At 39.5% G+C, this 22,820-nt stretch overlaps 2 protein-coding genes across 2 annotated transcripts in view; one reads left to right on the top strand and one right to left on the bottom strand.

Annotated features, from left to right (window-relative positions):
• Positions 1–22,820, bottom strand: part of NLP1 (nitrilase-like protein 1) — a 199,853-nt gene that overhangs the window by 7,761 nt on the left and 169,272 nt on the right. The gene's annotated exons all lie outside the window — the stretch shown is intronic.
• LOC149537544 (uncharacterized) lies at positions 21,521–22,815 on the top strand. The gene is made up of 5 exons (XM_089800169.1): positions 21,521–21,653; positions 21,771–21,923; positions 22,009–22,409; positions 22,514–22,768; positions 22,810–22,815. The coding sequence occupies exons 1-5, from the start codon at positions 21,521–21,523 to the stop codon at positions 22,813–22,815; spliced, it is 948 nt and encodes a 315-aa protein (XP_089656295.1).

Below are 22,820 nucleotides of genomic sequence, written 5' to 3'. Positions count from 1 at the left end.
CCAATATCCACCCCACGATGATAGCAAGCAAACTCTCCACCTAGCTCCCTGATAAAAGGCAATACATAGGGATGCTCCACCTAGATCCCAAGTGAGAACTCAAGCGCTGTCTGAGATACCACTGACCAGCTCCTATAATATCTGTACCATTGTACCACTCCTACAATAGCTATACCGATGGCAATGACAGATCCGACCAATTTGACTCCACCATATCACCTTGGTGAAAGCGGAGTAATCCTAATCTCTGGAATTCTAATGTGTCAGAAAGTTGAAACAAACCAATCATAATCCTGTGACTGTGTAACAACACAGCATAATCCACCAGATGTAAGATACTATTAACACTTGGATCCCCGATGACCTAATCAACATGATCCTTGGTAAAGGAAAGAGCGGTGAGTGAATCACCAACATCATGAATGCTAACAATGTCTTCAATATACTGCTGGATAAAAAATGTAGACACCTCATGTGGAACGTAGGGTAGTGTATGTTCTCCCCACTCATCTGCAAATAACTCATTGACCCCTAAAGGCCAAATAGAATCAGCGAATATACTACTAACATTCACAGGCAAATCACTGATAGCTGGAACATACCAACAAGAAAAATCACCAATCAACAAGTAGGTCGTGGCCATCTCATAAGAACTGGGTGATAAATCTCTAGATAAGCTGAAAAATCCCTCAGAGCATGCTAAGGATACATCTGAACTTCCTACTCCACCATAAGTACCCTTGCTTATGTCAAAGCCTTCATAAAAGGAATGTTCACCATTAATTGAAATCTTTGAATTATCCTCATTTGTTGTATCACTAACCATGTGCTCATGTGAAGATGTACAACTGCTGTCATAAAAATCAGAATTTCCAAACTCATCAATTTGCTGATCCATAGAATTTTTCTCATCATAGAAAGTCTCAGACAAGGAACATGTGATTGAATTACATTGTTTGCCTTCACATCTACCCACATTATAAATTTCATCAATGATTTGTGTGATTTCTTGTGCCCTTGAACCACGGTTATCTTCTTCATAAGTGCTTGCCCCACTCGTTTGATTTTCAGCTTTGTGGATGGAGTAATGTGTTAAGCTCAATTGAAGGCATAGCTCATCTACCTCACTCTCTTTGTCCTTTCCAAATTTTATTGCTAGATCTCTATCCATTAATAGTTGCAAGTAATCATATTTTATCATTTTCAAAGTTTTAAAAATAGTATGTAAAAGGGGACTTGTGATACCACATGCATTCTTATGTCTCTCTTCTATCACAATCTTCCACATGAGATCCTCAATCAAATTGGAAGAATCATCCATCCTCGTCAACACTTGGACAATCTTATCTTCTTTGACCAAAAGCATATCCAATAAGTCAAGGAGTGATAACGGTTTTTAACCATCTCCTTCGAACACAAGTGGTTTGTTCTCCATAGAATCTTCTAATTTTTCATCACCTAGGGGAACAATATTTTTAGATATGTCCTCTAACTCAACATGTGTTAGATCATCTATCCTGCCAACCTTGTGGTCCATTTGCTCCTCAAAATTTGACATAAATTCCAGCCTAGTATCACCATAAAATTCATCCAAGTTAATTTCCATGTCACCAAATAAGATGCTGGTGATTTCCACATCTAAATAAGATAGGGAGTTGCCAGCGTTGGTGGTTTGGTCAACTCTTCTACATGGGCCATCACAATGCTCATCAAAAGCACTAGGGTAAATAGCTCCATAAGATACTTCTATCCCCCAATTACCTGTTAGTAAACTTGTGCCATTATTAGTATTTTGCATATTATCATGCGAAGGTTGCTCTTCCTTTTTAGTACTACTATCCAATTAATTGATATCTTCCCTATGCAAATTTCTAAATCTATCCTCTGCAAGGAGATCTTGAGCCGAATCATAGCATTTGTTTCTTATCATATCCATCTTGTTTTGCAGCTCTAGCTGAAGGTCCACATAATCAATAAAAGGAAATTATTTTTGAAGCTTTGACAGGAATTTGTTATAATCATCGTATAGTCTACTTACTTTAGTCTTAATATCGAGTTGGAAGTCTTGTCCCACTTCCTCTACCATGTAGCTTTTCATGTGCCTAAGATGAACCTAATCCTATTTCATATGTTCTACCTGTAAGCTTACTTTTGCAAACTGCACCATACTAGGAGTGACTAATGATTAACACAAGGATGCCACTGGATTTTGTATCAGTTGGAGTTTTGTCCTCGTCGCAGTAAACATGTCCAGCATTCACGTCTTCTCCCAAATACCGTCAGCAACCTGTTACAAGCTAAACTCGACTGTTCTGCTTACTCAATATATTTCCTGCTAACCCGTCCAACCAACCCTATAGGTTATCCCTGTGTGCTGGCGGAAGGATATTGACCAGTTTTGGGCCAACCACTGTAATATTCTTACAAATTCTGTCTAAAGGTAGGTATTTCATCATATAGTTATTATGCATACATGTCTTATGCAATATTATTGTTGCATCATCAATTAACTCTTAATCTTTAAATAACATTAATATAATATCAACTGCAGTTCTACACCATATTTCGAATTCTAAACCATGCACATAACCTATGTTTTCAGGCAGAGTGCTACATACGGATATTTTCAGTCTTTAATAAATCATTGACATACAAAGCCTGAACATAAGAAATCTCAATAATATTAAATATCTAAACACCAAACCTGTTGCGCTGCAAAAGGTTGGATTTATTATGTTCCAATGGCACTGTTGAAGGTAATCACGCACCAGTCACGAGTGATTGCAATCAAATTGCTCTCCCACGTACTGACACACCCTTTCAAGATTGGTACCACTAATACGCTGCCACTACACTAAACCAAGTGTCATGGAGGATGGTTGTAGTAGAATCACGTCAAAAATGAGTTCGACCAGATATACTATCCAAACATGAGTTGAATATGTTGCAAACAAGGAAACTAATAAACTCTGTGCGTACGAACTCCCGAAATTGAAGGTGACCCAAATCTCAATCGCAGTTAGGGAAGGGATACACAGACTTCAGTAACTCAACTACATTTTCCTGTATCATTGATGGGGACACAACCCAACAACAGAATAGACACAATAGAAAGGGGGAATTATATTAACTGAGAAAATATGCTAGTACAAACAGTGCAGAGAAAATAAACTTCAAAACATGCCCTACGGGCTTACAATAGCATAAATCTGGAGAATATTTCTCCTTTTAGCACCTTCTCTCAAGCTCCAATCCGAACTGCCTTTTACAATGCCAAAAATCTCCTTAAATAGACCCCGAAGGGTTAAGGACTAGGAGTACATTCTAGAAAGTGCTAGTAGGCATCCACCGACAAAATAGAAGGTTCCAGAAGCCGCGTTAGAAGTCGGTGCAAATCTAGAAGAATCCAGAAACGGTAGCCGAACTTTCGGGAGGCATAACTTTTGAACCGTAGCTCCGATTGACGAACCGTTTACATTTTCGGAAAGCTCTCGAAGCGCTCTATAGCCCTATGGACAAGCTTCGCTCGTCCCCCATTTTTCGGCCCTTTTCGAGGTCATTTAATGCCCCAAACCTGACTTGGAAGCATTCTTAGGAGGTCTCCAAAACCCGAAAAACTGCAATAACTTTCAAACCGTGGGACCTTTTGACCTGATTCTTTTTCTGGAATGCTCTAAATCTCAATTACATTCATCTGGCCAAGTCGCACCTTCTAGGTCACCAAAATGATGGTCAAATTGCATGCTCCTATTTTTTCGGGATTTTCAAATGCACTGATAGTTGAACTATGAGAGTTGGAAACTTTATTTGAGCCAAATGGGTATCCAAAAATGTAAAGACATAAAACAAAAACTAAGTCTAAGTACATTTTTTTGGGTGACACAGGATTGCCCTTATACCTCTGGATGCTCCTGCATCAGACACCCAGGGTAGATTGAAAAGTGACCCTGTCACTTTATGGATGGTAGAGGAAATCCCAAATGGGAAACCTCAGCTGCTGAAATCCAAGTTGAGTCTTCGATCGATCGTCCTTTCCATTTGACCAAATACTCTTCATACTGCCTGTTTCTGGTACTCCTACCCACACGATGATCTAGAATGTCTTCTATCTCCTCCTTAGAAGCAAGAATTGGGCATGGCTCTAAAACCAGCTCCTCATCTGCACCATCATCATGATACTCTGTTAAATCTGCAATGTTGAAAATGGGAGAAATGTGAATACCATCTGGCAGCTCCACCTCATATGCATTTCCTGAGTTATGTTTCTTCAAAACTTTGCAGAGGCCAAATTTCTTCATTTTCAGCTTGTTGTAAGTACCAACTGGAAATCTTTCTTTTCGTAAGTGCACCATGACAAGATCCCCTACTTGGAATTCCTTATGTCTTCTCCTTTGATCAGCCCTAGCTTTATACTCTTGATTCATCTTGATAATGTGCGCTTGAACCTCCTCATGTAGACGCTTGATGTGTTCAGCAAATTCCTCAGCTTCAGCACTTGTTCTCTCCCCTTGTTCTATCTTCCTCAATTCTGGTGCAGTCCTTGGGCTATTTCCATATACAATTTGAAATGGTGATTTTCCAGTACTCCTATTTACAGAGTTATTATAAGCAAACTCTGTCTGTGGTAGAATCAAATCCCATCCCTTGGGCTTATCTCCAACTAAACATCTCAGCAAATTGCCCAGACTTCTATTTACCACTTCTGTTTGGCCATCAGTCTGTGGGTGATGTGTGGAACTAAATTTCAAGTCTGTTCTCAACTTCTTCCACAATGTCCTCCAGAAATACCCCACAAATTTAGTATCTCGGTCAGAAACTATACTCCTTGGAAGACCATGTAGTCTTACCACCTCTTTGAAAAACAAGTCTGCAATATGGACAGCATCATGAGTTTTGTGGCATGGAATGAAATGTGCCATTTTGGAGAACCTATCAACCACCACGAATACTGAGTCATTACCCCTTTGTGTCCTTAGCAATCCAAGAACAAAATCCATACTTATGTCCTCCCATGGCCTTAATGGAACAGGCAATGGCTGATATAGGCCAGTATTTTGACTAAACCCCTTGGCAACTTGACAAACCTGGCAACTCTGTACCAACTTCTTCACATCTTGTGTAATTTGAGGCCAAAAATAATGTTCTCTAAGAATGGCAATGGTCTTATCCCGACCAAAATGTCCTGCCATCCCTCCACTGTGTTTCTCCTTAATCAGATTTTCCCTCATGGAACTCCTTGGAATGCACAACTGACTACCTTTGAACAACATGCCATCCTGAATCAAATAGTCTAACCACTTGGTTCTATCTACAGCAACAAGTTCTTTACAAGCTTTCCATGCTTCAGCAAAATCAGGATCCTCGGGGTACAAATTCTTGAGTTCATCAAACCCAACTACTTCAACCTGCATTGTTGTAAGCAACAACTGTCTCCTACTTAATGCATCTGCAACCCTGTTAGATTTTCCACTTCTATGCTTCAACACAAATGTATAACTCTGCAAGAATTCTACCCACTTCATATGCCTCTGATTCAATTTACCTTGGCTATTTAGGTACTGTAATGCCTGATGATCAGTATACAAAACAAATTCCTTTGGCAATAAATAATGCCTCCATTTCTTTAAGGCCTGAACTATTGCATAGAACTCTTGATCATAAACAGAATACTTCTTCTTTGCATCATTCAATTTTTCACTAAAATATGCAATAGGCTTACCTTCTTGGCTTAATACAGCCCCAATAGCGCTAGCACTAGCATCACAATCCACCTGGAATACTTTTCTGAAATCTGGAAGTGCCAACAGTAACACAGGCTGTTCAGTCACCTTCTTCTTCAGCAATTCAAAACTTCTCGCAGCTGTTGCAGTCCATTTGAACTCTTTTCTATCCCCTCTTATTGTATCAGTTAGAGGTGCACATATGCCACTGAAATTCTTAATAAACTTCCTGTAAAAACTAACCAGACCATGAAATGATCTTACCTTAGTAGCAGACCTTGGAGTAGGCCATTCCAAGATGGCTTTTACCTTCTCTGGATCCATTTTGAGACCTTCAAGTGATATAAAAAATCCCAAATAGACTAACTCCCTTTTTGCAAAGACACACTTCTTTAGATTAATTAACAGTTTCTCTTCCCTTAGCCTTTCAAGGACACTACGAATATGCAGTAAATGTTCTTCCAAAGTCTTGCTGAAAATTAAAATATCATCCAAATAGACAATAACAAATTTTCCCAAGAACTTCTTAAGTACCTCATTCATGAGCCGCATGAAGGTGCTTGGGGCGTTCGTCAATCCAAAGGGCATGACTAACCACTCATAAAGACCCTCCTTGGTCTTGAAGGTTGTTTTCCACTCATCTCCTTCTCGAATCCGTATCTGATGATAGCCACTCTTCAGATCTATCTTTGTGAAGTACTGAGCTCCACTCAACCAGTCCATAAGATCATCCATCCTCGGTAAAGGAAACCGGTACTTGATGGTTATCCTATTTATAGCTCGAGAATCTGTACACATCCTCCACTCTCCATCCTTCTTTGGTGCAAGTACTGCAGGTACTGAACATGGACTCAGGCTCTCTCGAATCAAGCCCTTCCTCAACAGCTCCTGAACCTGTCTATTTAGCTCCTCTGTTTCAGTAGGAGTCATCCTGTGAGCAGCCTTGTTAGGCAAACTAGCTCCTGGAATCAGATCTATCTGATGACTAATTTGCCTTACTGGTGGCAATCCATCTGGAACATTATCAGAGATAATATCTCCAAATTCTCCTAGTAAATCTGAAACTTCAAATGGTATTTCACTACTACCTTCTTTATCTTTCCTAGGAATCAAAGCATAGCACATACGCTGATGTTTCATGCCATCTAAAAACTTCCTTCCATCAACAAGACAAATCCTAGCACTGCTACATACCTTTTCACCTTCCTTTTTCATGGGCTTCAATTTGTGGCGAACTCCATCCTTTGTCAGAGAGTATGTGTTTGCATGTCCATCATGTATTGCATGTCTATCAAACTGCCATGGTCTACCCAACAATAGATGGCAAACATCCATTGAAATAACATCACAGAGAACTTCATCATGGTAACTCCCAATTTTGAATTTTACTAAACATTGTTCACTTACCAGGACCTTATGATCATCTTTTACCCAAGAAATCCGATAGGGCTGTGGATGTTTCTCCCTCTTGAGCTTCAGCTTAGAGACCGTATCTTCGGATACCAAGTTATCAGTGCTACCACCATCAATGATCACATCACAACATTTATCCTCACACTTGCATCTGGTACGGAACAAACTCCTCCGTTGTCCTGGTTCATTTTCACCACTTAGTAGGACTCTTTCATTTACCAAGGTCTCTCCTCTTTCTGCATCCTCTGAATGTGATGATTGTGCATCCTCATCCACATGAGCAACCCTAGCTTGGCCCTCAGCTCTCCTATCTGTCCTTCCTTGTAGTTGAGGGCATTCAAAGGCACGATGACCTTCTTCATTGTAATGGAAACAGGTACCACGGAAGCCTCCTCTTCCTTGTCCACGTCCTCTACCTCTTCCTCTTTGATTTCCAAAATCTAGATCACGGGAGCGGTTGAAACCCTCATTCCTCTGGTTCCTGCTAGTACCCTCATCTTCAATTTTCTTTTGAGTCTCATTGCGGCCTCCAGATGATCTACCACTTCCCCTTCCTCCTTGACCACGCCCTCTTTGTCTTCCTTCAAACCTTTTACTCAGCTTCTCTTCAACTCGTAGGGCAAACTGGTATGCTTCTTCAATGCTGGTCATTCTTACCAGACTTAATTCCTCCTGGATGCTAGGTCGTAACCTACTGATATAACGAGCAACCTTCTCCTTATTTGCTTCTGCATGCCCCGCTCTAATCAGGAGTCGGTAAAACTCCTCTGTATATTCTTGGACTGATCTTCCTGCTTGCTTTAACCCATGCATCTTCTTAAACAGATCAAGCTCGTAGTCCACAGGAATGAACTGCTTCTTCAATTTGTCCATCATGCGATCCCATCTTGTGATCTTCTCTTTTCCTCTTCTAAGTCTTTCCAGTTGAACCTCTTGCCACCAGATTTTGGCATGGCCTTTTAGTTTGGCCTTTGCAAACTTAACCCTATCTGGGTCCCTTATATCCTCATACTCAAAGTATTCTTCCAGTTCATTGATCCAGTCGATCAACTCATCTGGTTTCAAATTTCCCGAAAATATACCCACTTCAATTGTAGGTCTTTTCCCAAACCTAGTAATGGCCCTAAAAAGCCTTTCCTCTACAGGATTCAGAACTTCCCCGTCAACTTCCATTACTTCCTCTTCATTGTCATCCTCACTATTGTCATCTACGGCAATATTTGCTCCTCTACGAAGCTCCTCTTGCAATGCTTGTACCTGTCTCTGGAGGGCTCTAACCTCCTCAGGATCAACAGCTCTGGCCCTTCCGCCACGCTCTCTTCGTGGAGGCATCTTCTAACTCGAACCCACAACCACACAGTCCTGGTGCAAACTGCCTCACAGTCGGCGCTCTGTCTACACACTCAGGAAAACCCGCTCTGATACCACTTGATGGGGACACAACCCAACAGCAGAATAGACACAATAGAAAGGGGGAATTATATTAACTGAGAAAATATGCTAGTACAAATAGTGCAGAGAAAATAAACTTCAAAACATGCCCTACGGGCTTACAATAGCATAAATCTGGAGAATATTTCTCCTTTTAGCACCTTCTCTCAAGCTCCAATCCGAACTGCCTTTTACAATGCCAAAAATCTCCTTAAATAGACCCCGGAGGGTTAAGGACTAGGAGTACATTCTAGAAAGTGCTAGTAGGCATCCACCGACAAAATAGAAGGTTCCAGAAGCCGCGTTAGAAGTCGGTGCAAATCTAGAAGAATCCAGAAACGGTAGCCGAACTTCCGGGAGGCATAACTTTTGAACCGTAGCTCCAATTGACGAACCGTTTACATTTTCGGAAAGCTCTCGAAGCGCTCTATAGCCCTATGGACAAGCTTCGCTCGTCCCCCATTTTTCGGCCCTTTTCGAGGTCATTTAATGCCCCAAACCTGACTTTGAAGCATTCTTAGGAGGTCTCCAAAACCCGATAAACTGCAATAACTTTCAAACCGCGAGGCTTTTTGACCTGATTCTTTTTCTGGAATGCTCTAAATCTCAATTACATTCATCTGGCCAAGTCGCACCTTCTAGGTCACCAAAATGATGGTCAAATTGCATGCTCCTATTTTTTCGGGATTTTCAAATGCACTGATAGTTGAACTATGAGAGTTGGAACCTTTATTTGAGCCAAATGGGTATCCAAAAATGTAAAGACATAAAACAGAAACTAAGTCTAAGTACATTTTTTTGGGTGACACAGGATTGCCCTTATACCTTTGGATGCTCCTGCATCAATCATTTTATAATGCTGTCCAATCCTGATCTTGGGGGAGCAGGCGTCTCTTGTATTCCACCTAACCAATCAGCCATTCATCACTTAAAAGCTGCTCTCCCTATATGTTGGCGGAATGGTGTTGAACTGCACTAGGGCAGTGTCGCTTCCTGTGGTGGCCCAGACTGTTGTCAAAGAATTTAGTATTACTCCCCTTCCCGTGTATCCATCCTATCCAACTTCGTGACTATGATGCCACGATGTGCTCCTATGTCCATTTACGTGACCATTGGTATCCACGTGGGTCAAGGTAGTTCAACCTGTAGCTGAGGTCTCCACATACTCTACCCGACTGGAGATATTCTCATGTCGTGGGTCTGTGTATGTCGTGTGGGATGTACCCACAAACTTTACTGTCTTCTGACTTCTCTGTCTCCTACGTTCTTCTTGCTCTCACGTCACTTCCTGATTGTTTCCAAAACTTACAGTGAACTACGGTGTCAACCACCCACGATCTTTGTCCTTGACATGTGAGACGAGACGTTTGTTGATGCTGAAAGGAGTGTTGTTTGAGTAATAGTGGGGCAGCTAAATGACAGCTAAGTCTGAGACCAAGGCATGGTGACTTACTTGACGTGTGGAGTCCCTCCCACGATTGGGATGATTCACGTGAACTATTCTTGCTGATAATCTCTCAATCCGAACACTAATTTTCTTAGCTGACAAAGTTTCAGACTTCTCTGATAAATTTGAAAATGTATAATGTTTCATAACAATTCCAGAAAACAGTATAGTAACGATTCCAAAAAGATCAAAGCCCTCAGCTAACATAAACAATAAATAAGGGAAGAGTACAAATAAGCAACACTGCAGATTTTGTAGCTTGTCAACACCAAGTTCCGCATACTAAAGACAAATACAGCGCCACGGCAACCCCTGTGGACATCGAACCAACAAATGCTTCTAGAAATCTCCATGCTGCGATGAATAAAGCATGATTTGTTACTGCATGTTTATGAACTGATAACATTGTCCTGAATAGAGAAATCGCCACCGCATCATTCAACACAAATTCTCCAAACACTAAAGCATAAAGATTCATATCGCAACCTAGATACTACGCTGCCTCTAATTTGTTCATAAACGCAAAATCCCCAACAAGATGGCAAGTTCGGAGCTCTAATACCACTGTAATATGCCTTTTTGGATATTTACTAAAAACCCTTGATATAAAACTAGCAAATTTAAAACCGAACAGTAAACCAATATTTGATATAAATTCCAAAACGTTAATCGATTTATAACCAATAGATATGCATATGAGAAAACCTAGAAAAGTGTGTTTATTTCCTCCAATATTTAGAAGTACATATTTAAACTAGCAATTAACACAAATAGTTGCTAAATAACGTTACTGTATTATACAATAGCAATACAATAACACGCAACAATCCAAAAAATTCAATCTTATAAACAGAAATAGCAGTCAAATTGGCAATATAGATAAAACCTGTAAGAAGGCTAGGTTTGCATTCAATCTCCAAAAGCTTCTTCAAGGGTTTGCGTCCTCGAAGAGATAATTAGTAACTGTTTCCAGCTCCCAGATTAATATTTGTTTTAAATATTATATTCTTCATATCCCCCATGCGGAGCCTGTTGTACTTTTATCACTTTCCTAATGTGATGCACGCCCTTTTAGGCAATGTGGGATAAAACACCTTTTTTGTCCTTTAGTCACTTAAGTGAACATAATACCTTTTTAAAATAAAGTGACGAGTTAAATGAACTTTTAAAGTCACTCAGTCAGTAAACCATATAATCATCAAGCATCAAAATAACTGACTAAATGAACTCGAATAAGCATGTGAACTAGCTCTTTGGAAAGCTCTTGGCGAGACACTTCCAAACCAACACTAAGATATCAAGAATTCTAAGCTCTGTTTGCTTACTAAAAATAGAACGCATCCGGACAACCTACCAAAACAACTCTGATGGGTCTAAAATTAGATATGTCTAGGCCAACTCTCGAACTAAACCTTGTAAAGAAATTTTTAGCCCCCAAAACCTAGGCAAAGTGAGCCAACAACATAGAATTATAATGTCCCAAAAAAAGGGGACATTACACAATGCAAGAGCAGTTAAGTTGTAACTGCAGTAACAGTTAATAATATCAATGATATTATGCCAAAATTCCTCCACTTAATACATTGATCTTTAAAACATCAAATTCACCTTGACCAAGGGACCCCACTTTAAGGCTTACATAACAAAACATGCTGATTACAAAAATATGAATAAACATTTTTTGGACAGTCTTCTCCTAAAAGAGCAAATCTCGAATCAAATGCAGCTCCATCAAGTTGTCTCTTGACCCTCAGAAAGGTGTAGCTTCAAGCTATGTTATTGAGTTCTTAGTTCCAAACTTTCAAATCACAGAGCCTTGAATGATTAAACAATGATCCGTAAGAGATACGAAAGATCTCTATTATTGTCTAATGACCACGAAAGGGTATAATTCTTGATCATATATTCTAAGGCTAGCTGGACAACAATCCATATTGAGCTCAACAAAAAATCTTGAACCTATCTCCAAAAGAACATGCATTCTTCAAATTTGTCAGCATCAACAAAGAAAAATGAAAGGCAAAAACCAAAAATGTCAAAATGACTCCTCATGCAAAATGCCCTCTCAATGTGAGAAGATGATTTGAGATGATGAAAATTCATCCATCCTCTGATTCTACTAGCCTCCAAATTTATCATTTTGTACGCTCTACCCTTCAAAAATAGCACAATTGGAAGAAATACATCCTCCAATAGCCCAATCAACAAGATTGAGAGGACATTTATCTTAAACAACCATAGTGACATCAAATTGGGCCCTAATGACAAATATTCTAATTACTTTATGCTTCTCAATATTTGAAACTTGTAATGCAACCTCAAAAAGCTCCTTGTTCCTTTTACGAAACATAGATATGTTGATAAGAAGATTGTAAAATCTAAGTTTTATATATGATGTCTTCTCAATCCACATTCTATAATAGAGCACAATTAATTGCTGACAATCCTTTGAAAATGTTACCTTGAACAATGAAGCATGTTGGAGCCTATGAAATGTCAGGCCCTTCCATATCTCCACTGCAGAGTATGTTGAGTCATTGCCTAGAAGAGTTTGCAGATTCTTATTTGTACCAGCTCACTCCTTTGTAGATTTTGTTCCACATTACTCCTCTTTGAAATTAATCTAAAAGTTTCCCCAGTTCCAAAGAACCGCACTTTCAAATCTTCATTCACACAAAGTTGTCTTTGTCCAATCTCCAAGAATTTCCTGATAATTGATCTCTTTGCATTATCTTATACAAACAAAAAATTTAAACCTGCAGGAATGTACTACATGAAAGGGATGTATTAGAAGAGTAGAGAATCTTTTAGCAGTTGCATTCTAGTTTTAGTGATTCATTTGCAACCTCCGACATGTTTGATACATTGGCTTCTGCTATTTGGGAGTCCGCTCTTCTTTCTATCCCTCACCGCAAGCATCGGAATACTTGTCCTATGAACCAATGGTTTGATGTTGATTGTAGAGTTTTCCATTGCTCTGTTTACTTAGCTTTTGAGATTTCATCCTCTGCCTTCGCCACAAGAAACGCTCGTTTACTGCTTCTCAGTGCAAATCCCTTTGCTCCACACTTATCCAAAACCCCCAAATCTTCTGGCATACCCTTTTTCCTCACAGCCCCCCCTCTTCCATCCTTGACTTTCACTCCCTAACGTCCCACACCACTACACTTACGATATTCCAGGGCAGCCACCTCTCCATTCCATTCCACCTCCCTTTAGTCATTTGTTCACCTCCTCAAGTATTTATGAGGCCATCAGATCCATGAGATGCAGTCGGGCGGCAAATGAAGAAGGTTTCCAAGCATAACTTTTCAAACTTGGTGCTTCAGTTCTTGGTTCCTATCTTGCTCCACTCTTTAATAGAGTTGTTTGCACTAGATTTCTTGAGTCCTGGTCGCGACATGTGATTTACCCTATTCATAAGTCTGGGACTGCTTCCGACCCTAGCAATTGCAGGACTATCATGATCAGGCATACTTTTGCCAAACTTTATGTCACTCCTCTAAACAGTATGTTGTCTAGGGAGCTTGATCAAAAGGGGTGCAGAGCTAGAGGTCAGGCGGGTTTTTGAATGAACTACTAGGCTATGGATCATGTTTTCATGCTACAGGCTATTATTAAGGAGGCTAAACACCGCTCCGAGAAGGTCTACTATTGTTTTGTTGACTTTCGCAAGGCTTTTGATTTTGTCCCTAGGATGGCCTTATTACAAAAACTTAGAGAGACTGGGATTTCAAATATGTTGTTGACTGCTATTATGCGTCTGTATGAGAAGGTGACTGGTCATTTCAGGACTTCGGAGGGCTTTTCTATTCCGATTCAGAGCACCATTAGGGTGAAATAGGCTTGTCCCCTTTCTCCCACACTTTTCGGGTTATAAATTGATGAGCTTGAGGATTTCCTTGCGAACTCCTTGCAGCCTGGGGATGGATGCTATCTACATCAGGTTTTGATCTCCATTCTTCTATGTACTGATGATGTTGTTCTCTTGGCCTCTTCTCCTAATAGTTTGCAAAGACTCCTTGATGGTTTGGCTTCTTTTTGTGATCAATGTCAGCTCGTGGTCAATCAAATAAAGCCCGAAAACTAGTTTAACTAATTATTTACCCTAACTGGTTATTCACTCGAATAGTGAATAAGTATCAAAAGAGGAAATTAATTCCTCACTTCTCACTTTTGGAAATTGAGAATTTGAGAGCTTTTTCCAAAATCCTCTTCTGGAGGATTACCTTTCTGTTCGTTGTGAAAGCTGCGGGCGTAGGATCTTCGCAAGGTCAGTCTCGTTGGATCCAGCTCAGAGAGACCTTGCTTTGCCATGATTTCTAACATCTGTGGGTTATTTATTTTATTGTGTTAGATCCTATTTCTGCCCTTTTGGCTATCAAGTAGGGCTCTCCCGTTTTCATGTTTCAGCTCTATTTCTACTTCTTTTTCTAGTAGTTGTTTGTTAGGAAGCTGAGCACTAGTGTTCCCTCCGTTTCTGTTTGTTAGTTCTGCCCAGTTGGTCGGCTATAAACGTTTTCCTAGTTTTCGTGATGGGGATTTGGGGTTTTGCACCGTTATGCTGGTCATTATTGCATAAGGACTCCAAACACAAATTTTATTAGATTTTTGTGGCTCTTCTACCCAAAGACCAAATGAGTTTTAATTTTGAAGTTTTTGAGTTTTTGGGTTTTTACCTCAATTTGCGTGCCACCCTATTTTCTCGAGTTTTCTTGGCATGATGTTGGTCGTGGACCTAGATCATCTGTTGGGATGTCAATTAGATCATTGTTGCACTTTTTTTGTTACATTGGGATGCGTGTTGCATCCTGAGCTTGTTTTTAGTTGAGTGATACTTTGCTTGTGTTCTCATCCAGTCCTTGTGACATGATCTTCGTGATGGTGTTGTGCCACACACGAGCATGCGCACGTGCATTTGTCGGGTGACTTGCGAGGTGCAATCTTCCATGGTACTTTTGAGAGTTATGATCATTTGAGGTTGGGTTGGGAATATGCATGCCTACGAGCACTCATCATTGGATGAGCATGGGTAGGGTAGGGTAGCACCATGGAGGGGGCTTCTATCTCACAACTTGGTGACCATTGCCAAATGGGTTAGCAGAGGAAGTTTTAAGTGATAACTAAATAAAACACTAGGTGGTAATAAAACTTAAGATAATAAAATGTTTAATGCGAGATCCTTTCGTTAGGGAGTTGAGTTGCACGATCCGAGCTTGGGCTTTACGACACCAAGTGACTCTCCATGTTGTCTGTCCCTACATAGTTACCCATTGTCTAACCAGGACCTGTAGTACTTGCATTGTCTCATGATCTGAGTTTCAGTCATCATTATTGTCTGGTGTGAGTGTTAGCCATGGATGTTTTCTTTATGTGTGTTTGTCATTGGATCATTATCTCCATTAGCACGACAGGAGTGGACCTACGGGTTTCACGTGATTGGAAGGCATAGCTACCTATACCACTGCTGGAGACCGGTGCACAGAGACGGTCTATTGTTCCAGTCCGACCATTGCTTAATGTTTTCACTTGATACTTTGTAATAACCCTTTCCAGATATTTTTACCCCAAAACCCAAGATATATATACTTGCAGATTAAAATCCGAACAATAAACCAATATCCAATATCAATTCTAGAATTTTAATCGATTTTTAATTAGTAGATTTTCATACAATTAAACTCAAAAAAGCTTTATTTATTCCTCCAATGTTCAGAAAATGCATATATAAACCAAGATTTAACTCAGATAACCATCAAATGCATTACTGTATTTTACAACAGCAATACAATAACATACATATATCCAAATGATCCAATCTTACAAACAATAAAAAACAGTCAAATTGGCAAATGTAGGTAAAACCTTTAAGAAGGCTAGGTTTGTGTCCAACCTCCAAAGCTTCTTCAAGGGTTTGCGTCCTCAAAGAAATGACCAGCAACTGTTTCCAACTCCCAGATTAATATTTGTTTTAAATATTATATCTTCATACCATCCCATGTGAAGTCTGATGTATCTTTATCACCTTTCCCAATGTGATGCACGCTCTTTTAAACAATGTGGGATAAAGAAGTTTTTTGTCCTTTAGTCACTTAAGTGAACATAGTACCTTTTTAAAAATAAAGTGACAAGTTAAATGAACTTTAATAGACGCTTAGTTAATAAACCATATAATCATCAGACATTAAAATAACTGATCAAACAAACTCGGATAAGCACGTGCAATAGCTCATTGGAAAGCTCTTGGCGAGACGCTTCCAAATCAATGTTGGGATTTCAAGAATACTGAGCTCTGTTTACTTATTAAAAATAGTAAGTATCCGAACAACCTGCCAAAACTGCTCTGATGGGTCTGAAAATGGAAATGTCTAGACCAAACCTCACACTGAACCCCATAAAGAATCTTTTCGCCCCTAAAACATAGGCGAAGTGATCCGGCACACAGAATTATAATGTCCCAGAAAAGGGGAACATTATAAAGCCTCCCTCCTTAAAGATTGCTTGCCCTCAAGCAATCCGCTCATACCTGCAGAAACCAAATGCTAGGATCCCATACTCGCCTCGAGAATGAGGTTCTTCTCCCCAGCCGATGTACCCCGGCATGCATCTTCCCAAACTCTAAAGGGTGAAACAGTACAATAGGAATCAATGTGCCCAATATCTGAATGCCAGGATCCCAAGTCTCACCATAAAGGGACACCAACTACCACGTACTGCTACCTTGTGTGCCAATACCATCAGTCAGAATGAATGCCTCACTCCATGCATGACCCTGCGAATCTATACAGTCAAGTGAAAATGGGGGCTCAACAATATACCCATATCCACCCCAAGATGATAGCAACCCAACTCTCCTCCTAGCTCCCTGACCAAAGGCAATACCTAGGGATGCTCCACCTGGATCCCAAGTGAGGATCTATGCGCTGTCTAAGATACCACTGACCAATTCCTGTAATACCTGCACCACTATACCACTGTACCACTCCTGTAATATCTATTCCGATGTCAATGATAGATCCGGCCAATCCGATTCCACTGCCATATCACCCTAGTATAAGAAAAGTAGTCCTAATCTCCGAAACTCTGATATGTTAGAAAGCTAAAACACACAGAGCATAATCATGTGTCTGTGTAGCAACACAGCATAATCCGCCAGATGTAAGATACTATTGTCACCTGGATTCCCGACTTCCCAAACAATAGGATCCCGGGTAAATGAAAGTGGTTGGTGAATCACCAACATCATGAGTACTAACACTGCCTTCAATACCCTATTGGGTAAAAAATGTAGATACCTCATGTGGAATGTAGGGTAATGTGTGATCTCTCCACTCCCCTGCAAATAACTCGTTGACCTTGGAAGGCCAAATAGAATCAACAAATATATTACCAACATACACAAGCAAATCGCTGATAGGGGAAATATACCAACAAGAAAAATCACCAATCAACAAGTAGGTCATGGCCATCTCATAAGAGCAACGTGATAAAACTCTGGGCAAGTTGAAGATTCCTTCAGAGCATGCTAAGGATAAATCTGAACTTCCTATTCCACCATAAGAACTCTCGCTTATGTCAAAGTCTTTATAAAATGATGGTTCACCATTAGCTAAAAACTCTGAATTATCCTCACTTATTGTATCACTAACCATGTCCTCCTATGAACATGTACAGCTGCTATCATAAAAATCAGAATTTTCAGTCTTATCAACTTGCTGACCCATAAAAAATTTCTCACCATAGAGTCTCAAACGGGTAATACGTGATTGAATCACATTGCTTGCTTTCACATCTACCCACTTTATAAACTCCTTCAATGATTTGTGTGATTTCATGTGCCCTTGAACACCTGTCATCTTCTTCATAAGTGGCTGCCCCACTTGTTTGATTTTCAACTTTGTGGATGGAATAATGTGTTAAGCTCAATTGAAGACATAGCTCATCTACCTCACTCTTTTTGTCTCTTCCAAATTTTATTGCTAGATCTCTATCCATTAATAGTTGCAATTACTCATATTTTATCATTTTCAAAGTTTCAACAATAGTATGTAAAAGAGGACTTGTGACACCACATGCATTCCAATGCTTCTCTTCTATCACAATCTTTCATATGAGATCCTCAATTAGATTGGAAGAATCATCCATCCTCGTCAACACTTGGACAATCCTGTCCTCTTTAACTAAAAACATATCCAATAAGTCAAGGAGTGATAATGGTTTTTGACCATCTCCTTCAAACACAAGTGGGCTATTCTCCATAGAATTTTTTGATTTTTCATGACTCGGAGGAACAACATTTTCAGATATATCCTCTAACTCAATGTGTGCTAGATCATCTATCCTGCCAACATTGCGGTCCATTTTCTCCTCCTCAACACTTGACATAATTTCCAGCCTAGTATCATTATAAAATTTGTCCAAGTTAATTTCCATGTCCCCAAATAAGATGTTGGTGTTTTCCCTGTCTAAATAAGATGGGAGTTGCCAACGTTGGCAGTTTGGTCAACTCTTCTACCTAGGCCATCAATATGCTCATCAAAAGGACTAGTGTAAACAGCTCCATAAGACACTTCTGTCTCCCAATTACCTAGTAGTATACATGTGTCATTATTAGTATTTTGCATATTATCATGCAAAGGTTGCTCTTCTTTTTCAGTACTACTATCAAGTTGATTAATGTCTTCCTTATGCAAATTTCTGTAACTATCCTTTGCAAGGAGATCTCGAGCTAAATCATAGTATTTGTTTTTTATCATGTCTGTCTTGTTTTGCAGCTCTAGCCGAAAGTTCACATATTCCATGAAGGGTAATTCTTTCTGAATCTGTGGAGGGAATTTGTTGTACTCATCACAATCCTCATATCGGACTGGAAATTTTGGGCAAATTGCTCTCGAGGCTTCATAATATCTATCGAGATTGTTTTTCCAAAATTTACTAGTTGGGCAACAATGCCAGAGTATCCACTGGAATTGAAAATCCCACACCTGATGATGTTCCTAACAGAGAGTATATAGTAGTATTTCTGCCAATCAAACTTCCTGAACTATCAAGCAATGGACCTCCACTATTCCCACAGTTTATAGTAGCATCTGTTCGAATTACATCTTGTATCGGTGGTCGGTTGCAACTGAGCTAATCTCCCTCTGAAGTCCACTAATGACACTGTAATATTCTCATGCAACTGTATTCATTTTGATACTATTATAATGGATTCATACAGTTATCAGGAATACAAATTCCAACGACAGTTACACAGCAAATGGCAGAAAACTATTTCTGCTTAAGAGTTCTCTTGTTCAACTGTTGTCACTGATTACAGAACAAGGCTCAAACAATCAAACAGTCTATTTAGATCTGAACTCTTTAGCTGTCTTTGTTGTACCAGATTGCATGCAAAACATGAGTATTTATAATTACTCCTATCACTTTCTTCAGAATGGAGATTTGTCAAGCCCAATTTGTTAAAATTATTTTATTTATATGCAGTGACTATGGTAACTGACCCCTTTCTTATTTCAAGTGACCTTCCAAACATTGATAAACCCACTTCAAATCTCTACCCACAGTTGAAGGATGTTGCAAAGTTGCATTGGTATTTTGATGTTCATTCTCATTGCAATGATTTCATGACATTCCGCTATAGTCAATTTTGCCCGCTCAAATAATCTACGAATACGTGGTCCTGAACTTTGTCTTCCAAGTTCGAATGTCAAAGCAAACATCCAAGGAACAGTAGATGGATTTCTGTATTAGAGGTTCAATTTCTAGTAATTTATATCATACTTGATTTATAACTCCTCCATACTAGCACAGATCACCAGATAAGCATTCAAATTCACCTCCATACATGCATGTGTGTGTTGTGACTTTCTATATATGCCGAAATACCCGATGCAATACAACTGATCAAATGTCAAGAATCACTGATACTAATCCAACTGGTCCTGTAGGGTGTAAAATACTCATTAAGTGACTTGAGAAGCCGGGTGATTGATATTGGAATCAGAGTAACGAGAATCGCCATAAAATCGCCTGAATCGGCGATTCGGCGATTAGATTCAGCAATGGTGATTTTTTTGGAGTCGAAAATCACCATTGCCGATTTCTTCAAGTGAATCGCCGATTCAAGCGATTCAGGCAAAAAATCGCATGAATCGCCTGGAAAAATCGGCAGGAATCGCCCACGGCCAATAAAGTATAGAGTTGTAAAATTTAAAAAAATTGCTTGTTTTTTTTACTTTGTTTTTGACCTATTCTCTTTATTATAACCCTAAAGGGCCTTCTATTTGTTTAACATGAGTACAAGAGAGGAAAAGTGAGAGAGAAGAAGAGAAAAGAAAAGCCATAGGTTTCTAACCGGCAAGAAGAAAGAGCACAAAAGAGATCAGCAATCCATTTGGGGAGGCCATTAATTGCATTGGGAGCATTAGGGAGCCAATCTCAACACTCCTCAACTCATTTGCATGAGGTAAGTGCTCTTTTTTTTTTGCATGTTAGTGTATTATGCATTTTTTGTTAAATTTTTATAGTTTTCAAGATTTTTAGTTTAGATCTTGAATGTTCTTTATTTTTACTAAGTTGCAAACTAGGGTTTGTTGTTTTGTAGCTTTTATTAGCTTCAAACTTTGATATTTTACATATAAATTTTTATTGCAGCAGCCTTTGCTTTCATTTTTTGCAAATTCGCAATGGGTAGAAAGGATGAATGTTGGAAATATAACGAAGAGTTTCCTGGAAGAACCAAATATCAAACAAAATGTATTTTTTGTAAAGAAAAAATAACTTCTGGGGGTATTTATAGATTGAAATACCACATTGCTGCTATACCTGGACACGATGTTACAATTTGCATTCACCAAACTCCTGAGGCAAAACGCACTTGCTTAATGGCATTAGAAAAAATTGAAAAAGACAAAGCCAATAGGAAAATGCAACTTGAAGGGTTAAGGGGTATTGGCTCCCATGTTCCTGCATCCGCATCTGCAGCCGCATCCACATCTGCATCTGTAGGTTGTGTTGGAGAGGGTTCTTCTAGGCCTCCTTTTTATTCTAGTTCTTCTGCTCGTGCTAGTGCTAGTCGGTCACATACTGAGACAGAGTCCCACACCAACCTATTGCAGCCTAGAGTGCGGAAAAACAGAATGGATAGTTACTTTGTGCCCCGCACTACTCCTGGTTCCCAACCCACGCTTGAGGGCATGGGTTTGAACAAGGAAATTCATGATGCTGCCAGAAAGGAGATATGCAAATTTTGGTACTTTTGCAACATTCCATTTATTGCAGCCAGGTAATTGATTATTTTTTCGTTGTTTTCTTTAAAGTTAAAATTAAAAGTAAAAGTAAAACTTTAATTATATTTACTTGTTTTATAATTTGAGTCTTTGACATCTAAATTTTTATTTGTGACAGGGCTCCTTATTGGCAGAACATGATAGACGCGGTTGCTATTTGTGGTCCGGAGTTTAAAGCCCCAACTGAGGCTGAGTTGAGCGGATACCTCTTGGATGAGATGGTAGAGGACATGAGGGTTGAGCTCGAAGAGAACCGAAAGAAGTGGATTGCAAAGGGTTGCACCATCATGACTGATGGTTGGACAGATAGGAGGAATAGAACACTCCTCAATTTTCTTGTATCCTGTGGAGGTAATTGATCATTCTACTTTCCTACATACATAATTGTAAATTTTGATTTGTTGAATGCTAAATTGTTGATGATCCATTTAATTTTAATATTCTAATTCGTTGTTTTGTTACTTGTAGGATATACCATGTTCATCAAATCCATTGATGCTTCCGCACATGTAAAAAATGCCACATACTTATGTGAGGCTATTGAGGAAGTCATAGCAGAGGTGGGAGAACAAAATGTGATCCAGGTGGTGACGGATAATGCAGCAAGTTATGTTGCTGCAGGTAAACTTTTAACTTTTCAAGTTTTGAAAATAAATTTATTTGAATTTTGAAATTTGAATTTCTAATTGACTTAAAATTGTTGTAGGTAAACTTTTGATGGAGAGGCACCCCACCATATTTTGGTCCCCTTGTGCGGCACATTACATTGACCTCATGTTGGAGGAAATTGGCAAACTTGAGTTTGTCAAGTCATGTGTGGAAAGGGCAAAAAACATATGCAAATTCATTTATAATCATTCATTTGTCCTTAGCACAATGAGGAAGTACACAGAAGGCAAAGAGTTAGCTCGCCCAGGTATCACGAGGTTTGCCTCGAATTTCATCACCTTGCAGTCCTTGTTGACATCAAGGGATGAATTGAGGAGCATGTTTGTTGGGCGGGAGTGGATTTCCTCTTCCTATGCTACGACCACTGTAGGGATAGATGTGGCGGATTGCATATTTGATGAGGATGGTTTTTGGAAACCCGCTAGAGAAATCCTGCAGGTAAATTTATTGCAATTTAACATTTAGTATTTTACTTTTACTTTAAGTTATATTATTTTATATTTAAGTTTTGACTCAAGTTTATTGTTTTACTTTATATGTAGGTCACTGAGCCCCTTGTAGCTTTGCTACGAACTGCTGATGGGGAGAAGCCCTCTATGGGCTACATTTATGAGGGCATGGATAGGGCCAAGGAGGCCATCAGAGCCCAATATGCAAGAGTGCAGGAGAGGTATGGCCCTATTTGGGACATCATCGATAGGAGATGGCAGAATCAGCTCCATCGACCCATCCATGCAGCAGCTTACTTTTTGAATCCGGCATATCGTTCCCGTCCTGAGTTCAAGGCGGATGCGGAGGTTCTCACTGGCTTATACACAGTAATTCAGAGGTTGAGTAGCGATGAAGATA

Source organism: Cupressus sempervirens, chromosome 9 (assembly GCF_028749045.1).
Source record: "Cupressus sempervirens isolate cs-2001-9-10 chromosome 9, ASM2874904v1, whole genome shotgun sequence".
In the NCBI taxonomy this organism is placed as follows: domain Eukaryota; kingdom Viridiplantae; phylum Streptophyta; class Pinopsida; order Cupressales; family Cupressaceae; genus Cupressus; species Cupressus sempervirens.
This window is presented reverse-complemented; position numbering and strand designations above follow the sequence as displayed.

Bases quoted from the DNA above. Each gene is read 5' to 3' on its own strand.
- LOC149537544 (XM_089800169.1), top strand. From the start codon at position 21,521: ATGGTAGAGGACATGAGGGTTGAGCTCGAAGAGAACCGAAAGAAGTGG. The intron at 21,654-21,770 runs GTAATTGATCAT...TGTTACTTGTAG, and splicing joins TTTTCTTGTATCCTGTGGAG to GATATACCATGTTCATCAAA. The intron at 21,924-22,008 runs GTAAACTTTTAA...AAATTGTTGTAG, and splicing joins AGCAAGTTATGTTGCTGCAG to GTAAACTTTTGATGGAGAGG.